The sequence below is a fragment of the Anticarsia gemmatalis genome, chromosome 15, assembly GCF_050436995.1.
Source record: "Anticarsia gemmatalis isolate Benzon Research Colony breed Stoneville strain chromosome 15, ilAntGemm2 primary, whole genome shotgun sequence".
NCBI lineage: Eukaryota > Metazoa > Arthropoda > Insecta > Lepidoptera > Erebidae > Anticarsia > Anticarsia gemmatalis.
The window spans coordinates 8,196,397-8,217,728 of NC_134759.1; the positions used below are offsets into that span (position 1 = coordinate 8,196,397).

At 32.7% G+C, this 21,332-nt stretch overlaps 1 protein-coding gene across 1 annotated transcript in view; it reads left to right on the plus strand.

The window, feature by feature from the left end:
• The window catches only part of hwt (SH2 domain-containing adapter heavyweight), a 225,575-nt gene that overhangs the window by 167,274 nt on the left and 36,969 nt on the right, over positions 1 to 21,332 (plus strand). The window contains exon 3 of the mRNA XM_076123296.1: positions 20,089 to 20,184. Coding sequence (XP_075979411.1) covers positions 20,089 to 20,184 — 96 coding nt within the window. The remainder of the gene's footprint in view (positions 1 to 20,088; positions 20,185 to 21,332) is intronic.

Consider the following 21,332-nt stretch of genomic DNA (forward strand, 5'->3'; position numbering starts at 1 on the left):
TTTCCCTCATATTCACGTTCACGTACACGCCACTTTAAAAGCTATCGTCCAATACTAGTTAAGCCCTTTTTCTAGGTAATTTTTCTTCAGATCAAAAAGTAATAGTCATTGAAAAATAGTTACTAGGTACTTCTTAAATAAAGCTTTTGAGCATAGGAAGAGTTAACAGAACGGCTGCGCTGGTACTTTGATCGAAAACAACACCGCAATTTCATGTATGAATTAGATTTTCATTGTTATTCTACCAACCCGATTTATATTATTCCTATAAAGTAGTTTAAAGGGTCGAGTTATATTTTCAGTTGATAAGTTTTAGAGAAACACGCCAGTTTTGCGCTTATTATTGCAATTAGTTAGGTCATGCGATGAATGAGGCGCATAGTCAATTGAACTCACTGATTTGTTATGGGTCAGCGGCTACGTAACTGGGGTTATTTTTAAACGTATTTTAATTATTTCTCGTATTTTGGTGCTATGTAGTTTCAAAATCTGATGCATAAATTCTTATTAAAGCAACAATTTTTATTGAGATAAAAATGTTCAATCACCCTTTGGTACTGTACTCATAGTCTCAGAAAATATTTATTGGTTAACAGTTTCAAACAAGGCCTACTTCCAAACATAAAATCTCAACATTTTGCCAAAATCACGATATACTTCTTTCAATACAATACAAAAACAACATTGTTTGTTTATACATTGCTTTGCTTCATCCAATGTAAGCATTTAACATTGTCAAGAACTAAAATACTAAAGTTTATCCTATAAACTGAGTTATTTTATCGCCGTTAATGCGATCATCAGTGGACATTAAATAAAACTCGACGATTAAAACCGAAGAGGTTTTAAACGCTCGTCATTTGACGTTGCCGCCGCGCATCTAAATTATCATTAACTTTTAGGGTTCTTCTGTAAAAGGACTAGCTGTTATCAGGAAAGTGAAAAATTTTACACCGGTTATTACTTTACATTTTATTTAAAATTTTACTTTGACAGTAGTTTTTACATTTTTATACTTCGTTTCAGTATAGTTTCTTTTTCGCCTCTTGCTACTTCTAATATTTGATAGTAAGCGATACAAAGAGGCAGTAAAATAGTTATATACTATAACGCATTGACAATTCCTACAGCAAGGGCAAATGTAGCCAGCCAGAGGTGTAAATACGTTGGAGGATCAAAAGAAGAGAAGAAAATATACCCTTATGTCATTATGTTACCCTTTAAGACTGCCGATTGCAATGTAGTCAAAAATTACAGCTAAGAAAATAAGTATCTGATTAAATCTAGATACTTAAAAATAAAATATAAAAAAATAACAAGAAAGTATTAAGTTCGACGCTGCCGTCGGTATAGTGTCATTACAGCGACAATTATACGCAAGTGGCCGTTAAAGCAATTGAAACTTTTTGCGTCTGTTTCAGCCATATTTAAAAGGTACGGTGCACAAAAGTGGTATGCAGGAAAACGATTATGCAACCCTTCCGGATAGGGTTGGTTGCATTTTGACTTTTATAAAAATATCTATTTGTACATCCATATTTTATTTTACCCCTTGGAATGAGGTAGAATAAAAGAACTAGGGACTAAAATTTTACGCGGTAGGAATACTATTCAAAAATTTAGCATTAAATAGTACCTATTTTCATAGTTATTTCTAAAGAATTTTTCCGCGAATGTTTTTTGGAAGTCTACAGACGTCATACAAACTACTCATTGGTCAAGAATTATATTTGACATAAAAGGAAATGGCTCAAAATATATAAGTACTTACAAAAACCTACTTTTCCCAAAGATTTTTATCCTCTACAAATATTGAATATTCTCATGCATTTACGTCATAAGGAATGTCAGTAACTAAAACTTTTCTAAGAAAATCTAATTCGCACATATCCGTCAATTTAGTCATCTCCTAAAGTGCCGTACGGGTTCTAAGAACCCCTATTACTAAGTTAAACTGACAGCTTACGTCATTAATGTCAAACGAACTTTTAATTAAGGAACCCTAATTAGTCAAGTGGATGACTAAAGTCCTTTGTTGGATTTGACCCTTAGAACATGTGTGGTTAGTGGCCAGTATTCGCTAAAATTATACCTATTTATAGGGTGGAATTATGACTCGAAATTCTGGGTAAAATGACTGGTTGTAAAAAACAAATGTCCCATGACTATGATGAAGTTACAAATATAATGTTACACATTATAATACCTGCCGTATAAGTACATGTTTTTATACTTATAAAAATATTAGAAAGAAGTGAGAATTCAAACTAAACTTTTTGTGTGCAATGATTTGCACTAGAAGGTTAAATTTGCTTAATATAAGTACAGTATACACTATACAGACTACATAAAATCTAGTAATTGTTGTATTTCATTGTAAAAAGAGGCGCCCATAGCCAGTTGCGCTCACCGGTCGGTAAACGATCTGTGGGTGAAGCAACCGTTGGCGCGGTCATTCCATAGATGGGTGACCGCATAGTGGTATTTGAACTGGGCGTCTCCGTGCTTCGGAGGGCACGTAAAAAGTCGGTCCCGGTTGTTGTCGATTAAGATAACAGTCGTTAAGCCACGTCAGAGGCCTTCGGGCGGCTTGAACAACTTTGACACTAGGTTGACCACTAACCATACGATAAGAAGAAGAAGAAGAAGAAGATTGTAAAAAATAACCTACTGATATTGTTATCTATAAATAGAGCTTTTCTATGATAATCTTCAAAAATATTCTATAGTACGAGTACAGAGTTCTCTGTAATAAAATACAGCCAGCCCTATTGAAGGCGAGGGAAAATACTTCTAGTGCCAATGCTACACGTGACGATTCCCGGACGATTTCGATACGAGCTTTTTACTTAGTTTGCAAGGAGATAATGCTTTTTCGTTGTCTTTTTTCGTTTTTTCGACTCTGAAGTTGAGTGATTACCTTTTGAGGATGAAATTGTAGTGCTCAAAATAGTTTCCATTTTCGCTACATTTGGTAGGGGACGTGCAGACTATGAACAGCATTTGGTTAAAATGAAGCAAGTTTTAATAGTTCAGCAGCATGATTCTCTACAATAAGCACTATATTGAGAGTTTGAATTTTATCCCACAACGCCCGCTAAAGACACGGGGCAATTTTCTATACAAAATTTCTCGATAGCTAGAAGATGCTTAAATCATGTAAAAATTGGACAGTCACGTTCAAAAAGATTGTACTAGTTTCTTCTCTACCATAAACATCAATAGAAAAACTATAATTAAGGTAGCCATGTACGAAAGAGCAGAGTCAGCACTAGTTAACACGACAGCCAGAATTACAACACGAAAATAAAATATATTTTCGTGCAAACAGTTTCAAGCAATTTAGCAGCCGTGTCGCAGCCGTGTGCCGGCCAATTTCGTTCATTCGTTCATTCCCTTCTATGTTCGTCGTATGTAACAAGCAGGCGTTAATTGAAAATGGAATTTTTGCTACCTAATCCGGCCCTGTTCGCGGTAATCGATTGGGCAGGTCTTAATACATATCATTGTAATGGAATCCGATTGATTATTTGGGATATTGGATTCGGTTTGGGATTACAGGTTTGGACCTGGGCTTAGTTATTTTAGGTTGCGGTCTGCCGAAATACTTGAATGAAATACATAATTATTTAATTCCCTTAGAGTTATATTACCACAAGTCATGTATTTCTATTTTGTATAACCATTTTGGCAGTACCTCCAAATAATTTCCGCCTTTCAATTAACATTTCTTTACATTCAGAGATCCCCAATTAAGATAAAACAACTCATACAAAACATTCATTTGACCAGACCCCGAGTTCAACCCCCTACTTGAATTTAAGAATTAGCAATCAAAAGTAATTCTCTATATAATTTCCCCAAACATTGTGTACTTAACTGTACTCGAGAGCACCCGAACATTTTATTAGTACTAATAAAATCATTCACGTGAATAATCTCGAGAGTTTAGCATACGAGGTTTATAGGCGAAGTTTGTTGGAATCGAGTTGTTATAAATGTAATTAGAGTATAGGTGTATGGGGATTTGATTTATGGCTATTAGAGCGTAAAAATACTAGTTTTCGTATAGTTTTCCGCATATAAGTTTCTTTAGTATTTTTTTGTTTCGAATGTGAATCATTGGAATGGCATATTTAATTGAATAAAATAATTTGATCTGCATTTGTGAAATATTTTTCGTAATATTACGTGGCTGCATTGTTATACTGCTCGCTATGTTGATGAGCATTTTAATCTGTTGTCGAGGCAACGTTGCAAGATGTGAGATGATATTTGATGACAATTGACATGAAATCGACAAAAAAGCGCATTTTTTTTGTAAAATATTTGTTTTTTGATTATGACAGCAGCGAGAGCGACATTCGCTGTCTAGAATTAGTATTAAATAGCTAATTTAAACCAACTTACTATCCAATACATTTTTGTCACAAAAAAATAAAACTTTTTTGGTCACAAAAAGAACTACAAGTACACCACAGTATACAAACCAGTAACCCATAACATACTCGCCACTGCGCCATTCAGGTATTCGTAATTAAACTCCTTACATAACCTCACTGGGTGATAAATTAAACAGCACCCAGCTGTGTTTTCATACTTTGTTTTATCAAACTACTTTCATTACCTAGTCTTAGGTAACTTAACAACAAAACTACACGAGTTAGTTACGCTATAAAATTAATTTTGAAAGTAGGTACCAGTTTAGTTTCAATTAAAAAGGTGTTTAATAAGTAATATAATTTTTGTCTTTAAGTTTTGTCTTTGTTTTTTTGAGCCGGTAAATTTTAGCAAAAATGGAATTTGAAGTAATTTTTGAAATAGGAAATTATTATACGACCCAAAATTGTTAGTGGTGATAATGAAAGCCTGAAAGATTTTTCTTTAAAACATTTCTATTTTTTACTAGAGGTCCACCCTTCTTCGTCCGAGGATTCACCAGACTAAGTACAACTATAACTAACAAATCATACATGAAAACCTTTCTCGTAAATATATTGGTGAAATCTCAGAGAAATCCGTAGTATACATCTTAAGATTATGGCAAAAAGACAAACAGACGCGGCCAGAAGACTTAATTAAATAATTATACTACTTAATAGTATTACACAGTTTTCTCTCTTTTATTTGTTTTCACATACTTTCACTTTCATTACCCACGGAACATTCTCAGCCATTACAAATCTAGAGATTTCTTCAAAGTACAGTATCGGCTATTATTACTTAGAACTAAGTACAAGTAACAGTACCTGAGATCATGTTAATCGAACGTAGTGTTAGACGTAACGCGATTAAGTTGAGTGGTGTCTAGACGGATTCAATTAGAACTAGGCTATTATGTAACTCAGTCAGGAGAGCAACTGGAAAGTTGTTTACCATTTGGTCAGTACTAAGAAGTGTTGGATACTCCGTTGTATGTCTTAGAAACTTGTTCTTCTCATCATTCATTACTTTACTACCCAGATAATAGTAGTATGAGGTATTTTAGGTATTGAAGTTTTGTAAGATTCACTTTATTAAAATGCGGCTTTGTCCAGATCCTCTTAGATCCGATGATAAATAAAGAAATATATAAAAACCTTTAGTTTCCTACTGTTGGGTGCGAGACACTTTGCGATGTATGTAACTATTTAACTTTTCAATATGTTTTGGATAATCTATTGATAACGATTCTTCAGACTCAAATTAATTTACATCTACAAAAATTATACAATTTATAAATATATTGAAGTTAAGTTCCTAAATATTTAAATTTGCCATTAAACAATACTTATGCAAATTATATTTAGTTAGATGTTTAAAGAAAAGTCTGAAACGCAGTTTAATTTTGTAGATACAACTGTATCAATATATTGAAACGGTAAGCGAGAAACGTATCTTAAACGTTAGGATACTTAACAATCATCAAGTTATAATCATACTATGCAATTTGCCATTGATAGCTAGTTGCACTCTCCTTACAGTGAATGATTAGTAAAATTACAACTCACTATATTTGTATTAAAAACAATCCATTTGGCAAAAAGCACAAATAAAATCAAGTTTCGAGAATACAAATTAACATTTTATCCAATTTTAAAAATCGGAATAATGCGAACGTATTCTTTACAGTTTATTCATTTCTTGAACCCTACAAACCCATCTTTCGACATCAGCAAATATAAATAATATCACTATTAAAACACAGGTGCACACTGAAATTATGCACATACATAAATAAGCACTTTAGACTAAGAATTATTAAGAAAAAGTTATTTGCTATCGAGTTATAATTATCGATACCGGATGTCGTTCCGAATTATCGGTAAAGATAGTTGATAAGTAGACACATCCTCCGGATGTCGAGTCGTGATAAATGTGTTTTATTTGCAAAGAATGGATTATATTTGACACCTGTCTAAATAATTATCGATTACTTAGATTTCTGGCTAAAAATACAACATTAAGGTATAATAAACATGTGTTCAATACTGATAATATTTTATTTCATTCATCAAAGATCATTTCACTAATTGCTTGAGCCGTAAAATAATAAACTAAGTACAACTGCTTTCTACAAATTGCTGTCATATTTATTTCGAATTTCTATGTGAAGTACATTGTTGAACCGTCACGGAATATCAAGCAGACTTCAAACAATACTCAAAGTTCGAGGCTACTTTACGTCAAAGAAAATTTTGCACAAAATGTGTTTTCGAATCCGTGAATATGACACTCACCACTCGAGTCGCATTCATCACAAAACGTCAAAGAGTAAGATCCTATCTACCGCAGATGCTACAGTTCGTTGAGCCGTTTGTCAAAGGCTTAAACACCCGGCTCTTTTGTTGGCAGATGTTTTCGCACTGCAATGATCTACTTGGAAAACTTGGCACAATACAGAATTTGTTGACTTTTAGTTGACGTATTTGTTTGTTATGATGTTATGTATTCTTGTGCGGTGAAGATTTGTTATTCATTTTTCGTTTGGAATTCAAATATTTATTGCTTCACACAAGGAGATGAAAACGTTTTGCCTCCAGTCTTTAAAACTTCTCTTGAAATGTAAGAAAGGTTGAGAAAAATATATATGTTATGTGGTTTTATGCGATGTTGGTTGTCAATATAGCAAATTTAAAATTTAAGTGTGATTTAGGCATATTACTTTTCTTTTTAAAAATACTTTTCTTTTCAGGTATATTTTGCCTGCATCTTCCACTCTTTGAAACTCCTCAATGAAATATGTTTACCTCATGTTTACAATAAAAGCGTTTGAACGATCCCTAATTTTAAGCACCTACGTGCTCCACGCTTGCTGACAAACAGCGAAGGGTTAACAGTCTGCTGCGTAACAGAGGGTGTTTCGTAAAAAAGTACATCATATGCAGGGTTAATAAAAAAAGAAACGCAGGTGATGTTTCTAAAGCGAAATGGGAAGTTATTTTTTCTTCTTTATTTATACGCCTTTTGTAGTCTTTGAATAAACGAGCCGTATTGACATTCTTTGCTCACTGTAAGCAAGTAAATGGTGCTTTAAATAAATGTTAAGATGCTTTTAATTTTGCCTGTTACATATTACTTCCCAATATTCAGTGACGATTTTTCAATGAAACGCATTTCCCAATCTAGTTTTCTATGTGTTGATATTACCTTTGCGTATCAGAATATTTACACTTTGTTACACGTTTTCCCATGACTCTCTACCATTAAAACGGCTTCACTATCTCCTATTTCATACAACGTTTATCAAGTCCACACATAACCTTCCATCATAACAGGCCATTTATTTGCCTCTATTTATAACTCCATACAAATGGACGACAGGCTTTTTCTGACGCGAAATAAATCAGTGCCCATGCGCCGATAGCCACGGCCTCATCAAATTGATAAATGCACGCAACACGAGAACTTTCAGACCTAGGGGTGTGACAGAGATAGATATATACGAGATGGGGATGTTAGAGGTAGATGAAAGTTTGTTCATGAATTTGTTATGGTGTAAGCGAATTTTGAAGTAGTGGTGAGAATAGATGTTGTAGGAATCGATGAAGCGAAGAAATAAGTTTGAAAGCGAATCAATTTTATCCAAGCATGCGGTATATTATTTGAAAGTTTTGCAGTTGTAAGACTGTTTAAGTTCTGGGTTGAAGTTGGTTCTACCAAAGCACTGTCTTGGTTATCTTACTGATTTTGACTACCTATCAAAACTTCTTAAGTTTGCCTTTGTGAAATATAGCGTTTGTATCTATCCATTTAAGGATCGTTGCTTTGAAATTTATTAATAAAAACATCATGCTATTTCAATGAAAAATAAATATTCAATATTCATAAAATTATAAGCAAAATTCAAAGGTTTTATCTTTGAACTTGAGCTAATATTTCCAAGAAGATCGGATTTATTAAAACTTTTGTAATTTATAAACTTCGCTGTCTCTGTACTATCTTTGTTATAATTAACTTCATCAATTTATTAAGTGAATTAATAAGTTTTATTCATAAAGTTTTTAAAACTTGAGACAATAATTACCATGAATATAAAATTATTTATTTACAAAGTACAGAACAAACTAAGGACCAGTCTAAAAGTGTAAGAATAAGTGTCAGATAACCTATGTGCTAGATAAATTGACAGCTAATGTGTGAAAACAATTATCAAAATTCTATGTGTAAAGCTATTCCATACTTATTTTAAACCAAGCCTTAATCATTATAAAATATGGAACAATATTACAAAAAGCGTGTTTTCACAAAATTACCTTTCAAATAGCTGCACTTAAGGCTGTAGGGGAACTGTTATGGGAAATATAAAGCCGCCGTACTTTAAGTCGATGGTATCATACAGATAATTTATCATAGTTTTATCTCCTGATTTTTCCTTCGACTAAGTGTTGGGGTAAACGAGAGCAAGTGGTAGTTATAAATAACATATTTTTCTTCCATTTATATTTCTTTTTATCATCGCATATTAATAATGCAAATAATATTTCAGTTATTGTAGTGACAATAAATAATAATATACACATGTTAAGGTATCGTTCAGCGATGTGATAAACCTACAATCAATTTCAATTGGAATCAATAATCAAATGTTATCACAGATAAACAAAATTAATTTTGATTAGTATTACTTTTATTGTACTTCAGACCCCATGTGACGATATTTTTATTACAAATGATTTTTCTCACAAAATATCTTACTCTATTTTAGTAAAATTATCTTTGTTACAGTAATAAAATTGATTACATTTCACAAGATATCAAAATACTCAGGCGAAACTGGCTATAATCATAACACTAAAGTAAATAAAAATAGTAAATAGAACTATCTAAAATAAGCACCAGTTATTCAGTATTCATTCCAATATTCCGTTCAATCCCGAGGATAGTCTTCGGGGAATCCAAAGTATTCGAAGTCCGGTAAGGTCCAAGATTTCCATCTGGAATTAGCTGGAAATTCGCCGTCTCGATCCGAAAGTTAGGTACAGACCAAACTGAAATGAAGATTATTTTGTTCGGTATTTTTCTATTCGACCCTCATCAATCCGATCATATTTGGAAGTAGAAACCTTTGATAATAAAGTTTATTCGAGTACAAATTGTTTACCGAACCCTTTCAACGGTTTTCTATCGAAATTCTGTAGGTTTTTCTGCAAATAAATTCTGAAATATTTCTTTGTAAATAATGTGTTCGAATAAGCCACATTTGCTGAGCAATGTTAGTTTCATACCACTTGAAAATACCATCACGTACTGGCAGATAACTCCCTTCTCCACAATGGATGTTCACTATAAGCACAGCTATCCCATGAGCATCAAGGGAATGCAACAAAAGAGTTCATTCTTATCTACTCAGTACATTGTGCATCTGCAATACACTCGGAATTAAAAAACCATCCTTGGATGTTCGGAATTCCCTGAAGGGTTCTCAATGTCTGAGGTCGAGGGGTGCAAAGGCCGAGCGATTGAATGTGGTCAATGCGGCGAAGGGGGCTGGACATTCGCAGTTTAGAATGCTTCGCTGCGGTGCGATTAACTATGCTAGTGTTTAGCTACGGGTAATGAAAAGACTGACAATGATTAATAGTTGAGAGCAAATCTTTTGTTCTTGAATACAATGGATTCGAGAGCAGTAGATTAGACGGGTTGAGCAACAGATGTTTGTTTTATTGTCTTCAGTTGTTTATTTATAGCTTAGAGGTGAATTACAAATTCTGTTGAATTGGAATTGTGTTCGTGTTATACACAAATTATGTTTTAAAAGTATTTGTGAGTTAATGTTCATATTGTTTTGTTGCAGCTTGAATTGATACATAACTTATGAAAATGTGTCTTAAACAGTGAATTTTGAAGCTCTTTAAATTACAAGTGCTATTTACAAAACTTACTTAACTTTTTGTCTACCAATGACAAAAACTTACCGCAATCAAATGTTATTATGACTTAATATAACAAAAAAGGCTGTTAGTACATAAATGTATCTCGTTAAAGGTACACCTGATGTCTAAGTCGCCTCTTACAACACTCCCGGGGACTATAAACACGGAACGTGATATTCAAAAAGGAACCGTAAAACCCTCGTTTAAAATTCATTATCGTTTGCTTTTTACAAATAGGAAGATGATTAAAAAAATCTGTCGAGTTTTCAATGCAATATACTAAATCGGGAACAAGCAAAAAGGTTTAAACATTCCATTGTGAAAGGGCTCACATTAATTCAAAGGGCACGTTTCGTTTCCTGTCTCGGCGAACACTGTCGAAATGCTAATTTACCGGAAATTAAAGTTGTTTCAACTTGTTACCCTTTGGACATGACTCTTTTACTATATTTATGTGACTCCCATGAATAAAACATGTGTTTTTTTGCTTGTTTTTACGATGTCACAGATTTTAGTGCTGCATCTACTGATTGCAATACTGTGATCGGAATTTTAACACATTTTTGCTTTTTGGACATTCTGAAAGGTTCACTAAAATACCTTGTGATAGTTATACAGCATTTTTATTCTAAAGTCATAGCTGCTTCACATTTTATAAGTTGAAATTCTTGAATGAAACAATTTGTGTTCAGAGTGAAATTCTAGTCATGCACGGTTGACTGATTTTAGTAAGCATACAGCTTTTATCGTAAGATTTTCGTCATATTATTTATTGAAAACCGATTAATACCAGAATATACAGGTACTAAAATAATAATCGTAAAGTTTGCAATATGTTGTTTAATATCATGACGATTTCAATATTTTATTTTCGTATTATTTAAGAATAAGAATGAAACTACACTTTGACATGTCAATAATAACGTTCTTTTACTTTTTTGCACGCACATGTATCGTTAACATACATCGACTTTTATGTTTCTTTCATTACGACTACTGATTACATACTTACATCAAATCCATAATTGTAGAATAATCATTATTTTGATGTTTATCGTGATACAGATTAAAATATACGTCACAAAATTATATCGGTCGTAAAAATTACGTGATTTGATTGGATGTCACAAATCCGTTGTGGATCACCTCATTTTATCTTTCCGAAAGATATGATAAAAAAATAATTATACCTAAAATGCATTGGTCATGCTGGCTTAAAATTTTTGGATTATGATTCCAACACAATAGAAACATATTGGAAATCCCTATATAATTAATCACACACATTGTATAATTATTATGACTTTCATGACAATCATAATCTTACAGTAATCTTAATAGATTTGATTCAGTATTTTTATTTTCTAGATAAGACAGCTGTAAGATCTTTATATAGGTGTTCCACAAGGTTGAAAGATTGGCCTCTTTTTATAGAGAACGATTCATTTTCAATAACTTATATTTAAATCTTTAACAAACACATTGATAAAATCATACATTTCTGAGATTCAAATATAAACTACGATACTTACTTAAACACAATGCTGTATACGAATGCATAACTTATGACAATAAATTAGCATCAGTCAATGCCAAATTCAAACAGTAACGACCTCAATATAGGTATTGCCGTCAATTCAATTATAAAGCTTCATCAACATAAAGTCTAGACAATGCTAAAAATAAACACAGTTCACCAAATATTTGATTGAAAACAATGGCCACGTGAAATTAGTGCCGATCAACTAATGTGTGATTACAAATTGTCCATACAAATAGATCGATGATAATTTTATTATTAACAGCCGTCTGGACTATACCTGGTTAATCCATTTGTGTCATTATTGAATCATGATCGGCAAGGTTCGGGATTGATACATGTAATTAAATGAAGTATTCTTGTTACGTGGTTGTGGTTTTGCGGTCGTTAACAACTGTTGATAATACACGAACTGGGCTCGGATTTGCTGGTTGATTTTGAAGGATTCGGACGTAATGCATTAATTGGATGAAATGGGGAATATGTGCAATTAGTACTACACTACACTACGTGGAGCAATTTTGTTTTGGTGTTTTTTTAATTTCTTTATTGCTACATCGCATAAAGTAATTATAATATTAATATTGTTGAATTGTTAAAAGTGTATTCGGTAAACTTTGAGTATTGAAGTGTTTAATTAAAAATCAAAAAAGTGGCGTCCCTATGACGAGAGGGTAAATAGGGGAGTGGATAAATCAAATAATAAATAATCAGTGTTTCAATGATTATGAAAGCCAATTAAAATTGCTGACATTAGAACATCAATCATAATTTATGTTTTCAAAGAACTAAAGAGAAGTTTGATGAATCCCTCATCGGGAATTTCTATTTATTACAGCTGAAAATCGAATATGTTGTCGAAATTGTATTGCAGTTCACTAGATAAATGCAATAACATTAAAAACCAGTGTAAAGGTTTAGAATTTACATGGTTATTTAACGACTTTTAGTTTTTAAACTACACAATAGTTTAACTTTTACTCAGATTTTACTGTAGCGTGACGAATTCAACCAAATTAACATTAAAAAAGAAAGGGACATTATACACTCAACTGAAACTTACCATCCTGAAGTATTTTGTATAATACAATAATCGTCAAATACATAATAATTTTCACCAGAGTATATATCAGTGTTCGCAGATAATCCCCAGTTAACAGATCTAATATCGGGTATCGAAACTGCTAACTAGCTGAAGGGTTTCACTATGGGGTTAGTTAATTAAATTTTAGACCGGCTAGTATTTCAGCTATGTCCGAGAATTGATCACAGGTGTGAGTTTCATCTCGATGTCTATCTATAGATATAGGGGCTTTGTGTTTATGTACAGAGGGCATTGTTTACTGCTGAGTACGTTTAGGTATATGTAAATTAAAGTTGTGAATATGAAGTTAATTTAGTGAAAATTAATTAGGACTGTACAGTGTACACCTTTTAAGTTTCACTTTAAGAGTTGTACAGTATTATTTATATTTTCTTGAAAGGAGGAGTGAGAACTTTAGGTGCTACTTAAAGAGGCGATTTTTTCACATTCACGTAGAATATCAGCTTATACACACGTACGTAAATACACGTAATTCATTGTATATCTGCACCACCCAAAGGTAGACCGGTAAAGAATGCCTCGAGCAATAAGTCTGCATATAAACATCGCAGTCTTGAAAAATAAATAAATATTGCGGTCGTTTTAAATATGATGATATAAAAAAGTACTACTGCTGTGTATTTTTGTTTTATATGAATGCTTTTATTAATTTATTTTAACTGTAACGGAAGAACCTTCATCGTCAATGAAAAATAAATATACGAACTTTTTTCGATTCTCTTTAATAAACAACGATTCAATAAAAAAATAAAAACGTATTATTATGAAAAGCATGTCTCTCAAACGTAGTTAAAATCAATGTACATGTCTACTTGTTTGATTTTTGTAATGTTTGTCTCACTGTATGCAAACTAATTGCGTCATTTGGCTTGAACTTTTCATTTATTTTAACGATGAAGGTTAATTTTCGTGGTCGTCATTCAAAGAACATAAATATTTATTAACATTTAATTACTGCTGCAGAAATACAATACAAAGACTAATTTGAATACTATTTAATACAGTTTACCTTATATTTTCCTCATTCATCTAAACTGGATGATACCGGATTATTGCACTCAATGAAAAATGTTGATATTTCCGTTTTGTAGATAACCTTCGATAATATTGATTGATTATAATAAGTTTGATAAGATTCGGAAGTAATTAAATGTGAATATTAAAACACGTTTTGCATTATGTGACAGTATAATACTAATAGTAATTAATTCTTTTTTCGCGTCTGAGTGCGGTTTTTAGCTTTCCATGAGACTAATAGAGTATTTTCCTATAGCTAATGACTATTGTCGAAAACCTCATCAGCGCTGCTAGGGTATTTTATACGATCTATTTCTTACAAGTAATTTTAAATGTCAAACCCTTGTTTTACCGATTTAAGAAAATTATAGTTCGGTACTATTTTGGACAGATTTTCAAAATAATAGAATACATTACTAGAATATATTTATTTTTCGTAGGCTAGAGCTTACTCAATACGCTGACGCGAAACTTAAAGAAAAAAATACTATAGTAGTATATAGAGGTAAGGTACTAGAACTTCTTATTATAAAGTGTAAAAGTGCTTGAGACTGCTACGGTTGGCTGAAAGTACACGTCAGCAGTTTTGCTGGATATTTTTATCTTAGAGCTAAAATTTCTTATAATATCGAAAGAACTGCTCAATTCAATCTATAGTAAAGGTTATCAAAAAATATTTTTTAAAGTTCTTTTACGTTTCTAATGTTTTCGCGTGTAATATATTGTCTAAAGCTTACATTTTTGTATACCTTAGCTGTAAATACAACACCTGATTGTAACACATGAATAATTCAAGCTCTCAATTCAGGCTTTATTCAACAATCAAATCTCTATCGACTATCATAACAGGAAAATCACAAGCACCATCACGTGTCTGTATTCTGTAATTTGAAGAGGGTATTATAATAATTGAATGCGTCAATCGGATTGATGCCAATCAAGTGGCAATTGATTGATATCTACCATGACTACCATCGATTTGAAATTTGGAGATTATGTCCAGACATTGGCCCAACATTAAACCAATGATTTGATACAAGTATCTTGCGACAATCACCACGCAACTATCTATTTCCAAATTACTAAGCGATTATACTTTGGTAAAACAAGACGACATCATCTCTTTTGAATATATATATGTGAAATAATTAAAGCTCAGGATTTATAAAACAACACACAGTTTTATAACCTTATGGTTTTATGTTTTCATTCTGTTTACCCTCTCATTCGCACAGACATCCTACCACTCTGACTGCCTGTCATTTGATAATTATATTTTGATCTAGACTCAGAAAACCAATAGCTGCTTCGTGAAAAAACATTTGTAGGTATCGTAAAGATAAACGGCGTTGAGTTTCGAGTCTCAACGTTATCCATTGCACCACATGTGCAGTCCAACATTGGCCCAACATTGGTCACAGTGACAAATCCTTTAGGTACATGTTACATGCGTGACTTACGGCGTATTCTGGATTATTGCGGTCGTGTGAAGCTGCGGTGTGTTTGGCATGCCGGTGCCGGTCCAAGTTATGACGATGTGTGCTGGCCCTGGAGGGCTTGTGAGGAATTCTAGTGTGTACACATAATACCTATGCGATACTGTCGTACTGTTTAGGTACAAGGTATGGTGTGTCTGCGTTATTATGTATGCATTGAGGTAGGCACGCTACACCATATTGCGTAGGGTTCGGTGACTCAAAATTATGATTACTGAAATAAGTAAAAGACATATCATGAACACAAGATAAATATAAGTAGGTGCACTTCACAAAACAATAATATAAATGGATTTTTGGCAAGATAATGACATTTTCTATTAGTTAGTCTGGTGTTAGATACATCACGAGAGATCAATTACGTTATTTAAGGAATGCAACACGATTCTTTAGCATTTTAATCTAGTACAAATTCCGTAAATTACAGAAAACGCCCACAAGATTATCCATTATGTTAATGCAACGAACAATGGGTCTAACTACCGATCGATCCGTCCTCACACCATAGAATCATAAGCGAGTGATTTATTAACCTCCGAATTCGTTGGTTTAATGGTGCGAAATGAACGATAAAGATTAGCCTTCATGAATATTAAAGCTGAAGTTTCAGTCAAGAGCATGGGATAATAGGGGGTCATTGTATGGCACAAACGACTGGGTATTACAGACGGGTCAATGTGAATTGTGAACGCATTATGTGATTTGAAATGTTGCTATCGGGAAGTGATAAGTTTTCAAGCAATTGTTACTGAATGTTTGATTGTCTATTTATTAATTGGTAGTAATTTCTGTTATTAATTAAATTTTAATGAAATACAATATATAGATAAATAAATCAATCACGATTGTTATGTAGTCTCACCACCTTTGTTCATTGGATACATATTATTATAACCATGGTAAGAATTTTAAAAGGTTTGCAAAAAAGAATGCAGTCTTCTCACAATCTATTCTAATTTGTCTCTGATTTATAAATACAAATATGTACAACTCGTATACAATACAAAATCGGTATATTCCATTCAGAGTTTCCAAATTTTGTTTACAAACATCCGAAACAAGTCATTAACAAAACAGCAAGACAACAGCTTGTAAGCCCCAAGATCGCACTAAAGTATCAAACTTTATAAGTTCTGTTCAATTGAACGCGTCACGGAACCGTGGACAGTTGATAAAATAATTAGCTATTAGGGAGGGCAGTCCCTTTGTCGTTGATAATTTTATCTATCCGCTCTACTGGCTCGAGACTCATAATAATCTGATTTGGGGGACCTCGCCAACTGATTTTTAACTTGTACCGCCCCTGAGTTTGGAAGAAAATTTCGTTATTGAAGTTCAAAACTGTTTTTTTCATTGTCTGAGAGAAAAGGCAAATATGTACTAAAGAACTATTGAAACAAGAGTAAAATGTATTTAAAATACTTTGTAGTCTTATTTTTTTTCTTACGTATAATAATAATTCAAGAAAAACTTTAAGCTTTATCAGGCTTTGAATTGCGTAACATTGTTTAGCATTGAAGTAAAATGTTTTATTGTTCTTTTTTTTTACGGCCAGATAAAATAATCCGACTTCCACAAGATATCTAACTGTTGAGTACTTTTTTACTAATCCAAACCGAGTTACATCTTAATTTAAAATATACTAGTACCAGTGTGACTTCTCAGTATAAATAAACATTTACTATCCATTTATAGTTCGCTGAAACTGACATCCAAAATAAAAATTCATCTTCTCGTGTAATATTTGGTGTTCATCCAATCCCCCTGTACACATATTGATATTATACGTATGTGTAAGGTATCGACGTATAGTGAAATAGCCAGACGCATCAAGCGTCATCTGCTGCCTGTCTGCATACCTCAATATCATAACTATGCGAGCTTTTCAATAATGCTCTATACAAAGTTAACGACACGTCATTATGAACAAATATTTAGGAAGAAATTTATATTAAAGACTTTGGGAAACTCTTGGGAAGAGTGCCTAGACTTTGGGAATTTCATGTACGGATTAATCAAACAAAAATGCCTTGAATTTCATATAAGTATCTTATAAAATTGTTTGAAACTTTTCCACGGAATGTATGGGAAATATATGAAGTGTAATTTTGGTGTTCTTATCATAATTGATATTGCCAGACTTGATAAGATAAAACAAGGACATACGTACTCGTAGCAAAAATAATAAAGCAGCCTTGCCGGGTGCAATTTTTTATTATGACTTTTATTATTTTCCTTATAGATAGCTGAAGAGTTATTTATAGAATTTTTGCCCTGTCATTACGATGTTTTCATTTTATTGTCATTAAAATATCTTTGAGTGAATGAAGATACTAATTCATTGACGCTAAGAGATTAAACCATTCATATTTAATGCGCTTACTTTCATGCCTTCTAAATACGATCGCATAATATGCAACAATTTGCTTTTTTAAGACGCGTCCCCTGTACAAACTGAATAATTATTTCCCCGACCAAGGAACCTTGCGACGCGCACTTGGCCAATTAATTCACAACAACCGCCTTTTCATACAGCGGAACTATTCAGAGAAAATCCGCAGTACTAAATTGGCCGTATTTAATAAAACTTCCAACGACAGCTTTACAAATGTATTATATTAAGAAGAAACAAGTGAGAAAGTTCGTATTTCGCAATGTTATAATTAATCGACGCAGACGGGGGTAGAATGGGCAAGACGGGCAAATGCGCACATCGGCCAAAATGGCTAAAATTGGGCAAAACAAAAAGATAATTGTGCCCAATTAATTTCGACTCTTTGCAAATGAGGGCGGGTTCCCTTTATGTCCCCTCAACGCTTTTATTGGTTCGAAGCGATATTTAGTTCGAACCGATTTGTTTGTTTTAGCTTTCCTCTCGGTAATGAATTTTCTTTAGACGGCCTCTGGTATTTGTTACAATGGACATTAATCTTAACGGTCGATTTAAAAGGATCGTATTAAGCATAATATGTGTGAACATGTAATGGGATTCTTCGCTTAGAACATCGTCATTTGGTCACAAGAGAATTTATTAGGGTTCTATTAATTCGGATATTCCTGGCACTTTCTGCGCATTTTCCTGATGATAAATACATGTATTTGTAGGTGGCAATTTGAGTGCAAAAGGTATTCGTTAGCTTAATCAATTCTCAAAAAGAAAGAACGTGTTAATAGTTCTTTATTACAATAAAAAAGAATGTTAAAGGATCCTTATACTTATGTGAGTAAAAGATATCGCATCTTCAGTATTAGGTAAGTCTTACGTACTCTATATTGGAATAATATTACAAAATTTGACCGTTGACATAACAAATCGTAAACATAAGACTATGTATAAACAAATCAAAGACGTAAATAAAATGAACCGAGATAACAACCTAATAATTAAATGAAAGATAATATCCGCGTGGAAATGTTTCAAGATGGAACTATTTTCTTATTATCTTTGCAACAATAAGTATGTTAGATCAAGGACGTTGTTAAAGATAACGTGATAACGTAATCTACTTCAAATTTGCCTTTTGAAAGGTTATCGCGGGACAAAAATATGATAGTATGTGTCATAATTTGTATAACAACTGCGGAATTTTGTTACAATTAAAAAACTGATTAGTACGTAGATATTATTTGAATTATTTTGAGATAAGAAAGCCTTACCAACACTAGATGGGCGTGGCTATAGCCAATAGCAAATTAATACAAACTAAGCAAATAAATGGAAATATGCGATAATTTGTAAACATGAATGTATTGATGCGGTTGTCACGCAAAAAGTACTAATCAGATTGTAATTATACTTTGTGTTATAAATTAGCAGCTAAGCCTAGATGTATTTTGATACAAAATATTAGCAAATTTAATTTTATTTAACTAAGACAGTCACGTAATTTTCTTTGATTTTTACGAAACTTCCTGTATTTGATCAACAACAATTTTCAAACAATGATTTGTTTGTGCCACTCACTAGTAATGAATTTCATTTTGAATTCTACATTGTCTGTTTATTCATCACGGTCGGATATTGTCGGTGAATACGTCAAACAGCTTCGAATTTCTCTCGATATGCACAATCCGACACCGAATCCCAATTGACTGAGCTGTTAAATTGCTTTGAAATATGATATCAGGAAACAGATATTGATGTCAGTGGTGTTAATTTATTGTATTATACTGAATGAAATAGTTTGTTTGAAGCAAATCTAGGTAGAAGTAGTAGCAAATCATACATTGTATTGAAAACTCGGATGTTGGTGTGCTGAAATACATTTTGACAATAGATTATTTATTATTATTATTGCCTGAAATACTCTATGTAAGTGTGATTTATAAAAATATATAAGTTAATCGGTGCAGTTTGTCCTAAGAATGAATTACCGTGATAGTGTTGATGTTTAATACACTATAGTTAAAGTATACTAGTAGTGCCCAGTCGTCCTTGCGGTCAATCGGTTGCAAATTACCTCTTAACTTAATAAAATCACTGGCGAAATAATATAGAGACGGTTATAGCAGGCAATATTACCTTTTCATAAACCTGTAATATATAATTCTATCGTTGTATTCTTCTTGTTACAGGCAGCTTTGTGTGCTGACTACAGCGTGCCAGTGGACTGTGTAGCAGCGGGTCCCGCCCCTCGCCCCAGTTCCTTCCACGAGATCTCCGCACCCAAAGTAAGTTAATCCTTCTACTTAACAACTTGCTGCCATTCTGCTAATACTTACCAAGTATTCGTGGAAAAGAGCGTCGTGGTTATTTGGAGGCACTTGCATGGATTGAAGTTTGAGATGTATCTTGATGTAAGCTACGAAAGTTAGGAGGTCATTGCACTTTTGAACAGAATGAAGGCAAATTATAAAACTCAGTCGACTGTTTGCGACTTCATAGGAAAAAGGTTCTGGTGAGAAGCAATCTTTTGCCCATTCTTTGAGACATAAGGGGCATCAAATTAGTGATAACGAATAGGTTGAGTGCAAATTTCTTATGAAAATGTATTTTAAAGTCAATTTAGTACCAAAAATATAATGTTTCAGATAGCCTTCACATGTTAGTCGGAAAAAAGTTACAATTGTACTGATAAAATTGATAAAAATATATAAATGGAACAATTTTGATAATCATCGAGTGCATTAGTACATTGAACGCCATCGATATTTGATACCCGACGTGAGTGCACGCGTACTCACGTTTAACTGGTTTAGATAACAGTTATCTCGTTATGATAAGCTGGTAGATTGATTTTGCTCCGAGATATAGTTACTCATACATTGTAAATGACTAATATTTCACAGCATTGTTGATAAAAAATACGGTAATATTTAAACAAAGATAGGTTTTTATAACGTTTAAAGTTAATAAAAATGATTCATATTGACTACTGTAAAGTGAAAAGGTCATTGAACTATATTTAACTAATTATATTAAGTCTGTTGGGGAATCCCACATTAATTACAATCATTATTCCTAAGATTTTCAACCTTTCACTTCACTTGTGATTAATTACAATGTTCAATAGTCCACAATTTTTACTCATACTCCTACACAGCATCAGTCAAAGATAATACCTAAATACTGGTACATAAGTTATTTAAAAAATTTGATGTATTTCCCTTTTTTCCTTCCTATTTTGTTATGAAATAGTGTTGATCAATTTTACCAGTCAAATATTTTCATAATATTCATACTTTTAATTTTACCACTTACCTTATTCATAATTTTTCAAACACTCAAGGCGTTTCCAAACCCGAACCACATTTAAAAAGGTTCAGATTTATGTACATAAAACAGCGTAATGTGAGTAAAAAGCGTATAAACATTACGC